Here is a 2,095-nt window from a genome sequence, read left to right as displayed (position 1 = left end):
GCTATAGGCGCCGAGCCCCATTTCCAGTTTTTCTTCGTGCATGGTATAAGATATGGGTCCAGCTTAATTTTTCCCAGCTCTGGACCCAATTCATCTGGAAATAATCCATCTCTTCTTCATAGCACTATCTCTTGGGTTATAAATTTTATAAAAACCATTGACTTTCTTCTGTTCTGTAGTGGGACCAGTACTAAGCACCTCACAAATACCATATTTTAAAATCCTTGTGACATCCTTGGAAGTAGGGATTATTATTGCCATTTTACATAAAGGAAATCAAGGCTCACAGAAGTATACAGACTTGCCCAAGGTCCTGTGGCTGGTAACTAGTGGCAGAGCTAGGATTCCAACCAGAGCTCTTAAGGAACATACACATCCTAATTTCTTCTCCCAGGCTGATAACTACTTATGGTTCTGAAACAAGGCAGGAGAGACTAGGTACTATGGACTATACCAGGTTGTATGCCTGCTGGGCTTATCTTGGTCTTTTGGTCCTACCTCAGTCAGTCAGTCAGTCACACTGTAAGCCTGTTGGGCCCAGTGATTGGAGTCCTGGGCAGCTAGGACCCCAGCCTTGCTCCCTTCATTGGGGCAGTCTGTCTGCCTGTCCTGAAAGCTCCCCAAAGCTGGTAGGGCCTGAGTGGACATGACATCACACTTGCCCTTCCCTCTGCCCAGAATACTCTCTTCTTAGATAGAGGCTCACTCCCTCATCCCCTCTAACCCCAGACTCAGGTACTGCCCACTGGTCCACAGCATGGTGAGCTGAATAGCATTTTTTTTTTTTAGACAGAGTCTCAAGCTGTCACCCTACATAGAGTGCTGTGACATCATAGCTCACAGCAACCTCAAACTCAGGCTCAAGAGATGCTCTTGCCTCAGTTTTCCTATTTTTAGTAGAGACAGGGTCTTGCTTTTGCTCAGGCTTATCTCGAACTCATGAGCTCAAGCAATCGACCAGCCTTGGCTTCCCAGAGTGCTAGGATTATAGGCGTGAGCCACCACGCCTGGCCCAGAATAGCATTTTTGTGTCCCTTAGAAAGGGGCATCCTTTCCTCCAAACATAGTACCTTGTTGGGGGCAAGAATGGGACTACAGAGAGTAGGCCCAATTTTGGACCCCCACCCCCACCCTCCCAGCTAGGTATTTATGTATAGGGCACAAGCTGTACAGAGTGGCTAGACATGTCTACAGAGTAGTAGACATATTCAAATGTCACACCACCCTTTCTAAAGATGTAATTGATCGCCCCCACCAACACACATACATATTCATCCTGTCCACTTTCCATACTTTTTTTCCTCCTGAGCACTTATTGCTATTTGACCTACTAAATTTATTTCATATTTTTACCTTGTTTACTGATTCTTCCCCTTCTAAGATATAAACTCCATGAAGATAGAGATTTCTGTTTCGTCCTGAAACCATGTCTAATAACACAGTAGACATTCAAAAAGTATCTGTGAATGAATGAAGAGGGTGCACCCCGTGGGGCTGCCTTCTTTGCCCACCTTTGGGGTTCCCCAAATAGTCAAGGAAAGGAGAGACGGGCCAGGAGAAGGAAGGTTTGACAACTATAAGGGGTCAGAAGTGAAGCCACTTGGCTGGAGAGTAGTGAAGGCAAGGAGTCTCATGGTGTTTCCTTCTTCTTTCTCATTTGTTTTGGGTTATTTCTATATATTCTCTTCATACTTTGCTTTCTTGCCATGTTACTTGGCCAAGGTCAAGGCAGGGTAGTGGAACTGTGTGTATGTCCTCTGTCCTCCAACATGAGTGGCCAGGTGGCTGCTGGCTAACCTTTTCTTCTTCTCGTTACCCTTCAGATTTGGAGCTGGCTTACCGTCCAGGCCTCCGGAGCTCCCCAGACTGGGTCCCAACTAAGGACCTTCCGGACACTGAGAGATACCAAAAGAGGGTCCGAACTATGTTTAACTTGGAGCAGCTGGAAGAGCTGGAGAAAGTGTTTGCCAAACAGCACAATCTGGTGGGGAAGAAGAGAGCCCAGCTAGCTGCCCGGCTCAACCTTACAGAGAACCAGGTGGGAACGAGGACTCCTGTGGGGCCTGGGCTGCACCTGGGGATAAACACTACCTCT

The 2,095-nt window shown here is 47.0% G+C and overlaps 1 protein-coding gene across 1 annotated transcript in view; it reads left to right on the top strand.

The window, feature by feature from the left end:
• Positions 1-2,095, top strand: part of NOTO (notochord homeobox) — a 9,732-nt gene that overhangs the window by 4,128 nt on the left and 3,509 nt on the right. The window contains exon 2 of the mRNA XM_003793472.1: positions 1,824-2,038. Coding sequence (XP_003793520.1) covers positions 1,824-2,038 — 215 coding nt within the window. The remainder of the gene's footprint in view (positions 1-1,823; positions 2,039-2,095) is intronic.

The sequence above is a fragment of the Otolemur garnettii genome, unplaced genomic scaffold (genome assembly GCF_000181295.1).
Source record: "Otolemur garnettii isolate 467f Iridium unplaced genomic scaffold, OtoGar3 scaffold00068, whole genome shotgun sequence".
In the NCBI taxonomy this organism is placed as follows: domain Eukaryota; kingdom Metazoa; phylum Chordata; class Mammalia; order Primates; family Galagidae; genus Otolemur; species Otolemur garnettii.
Note: the sequence above shows the minus strand (reverse complement) of the source record. Positions and strands in the feature narration are given on the sequence as shown.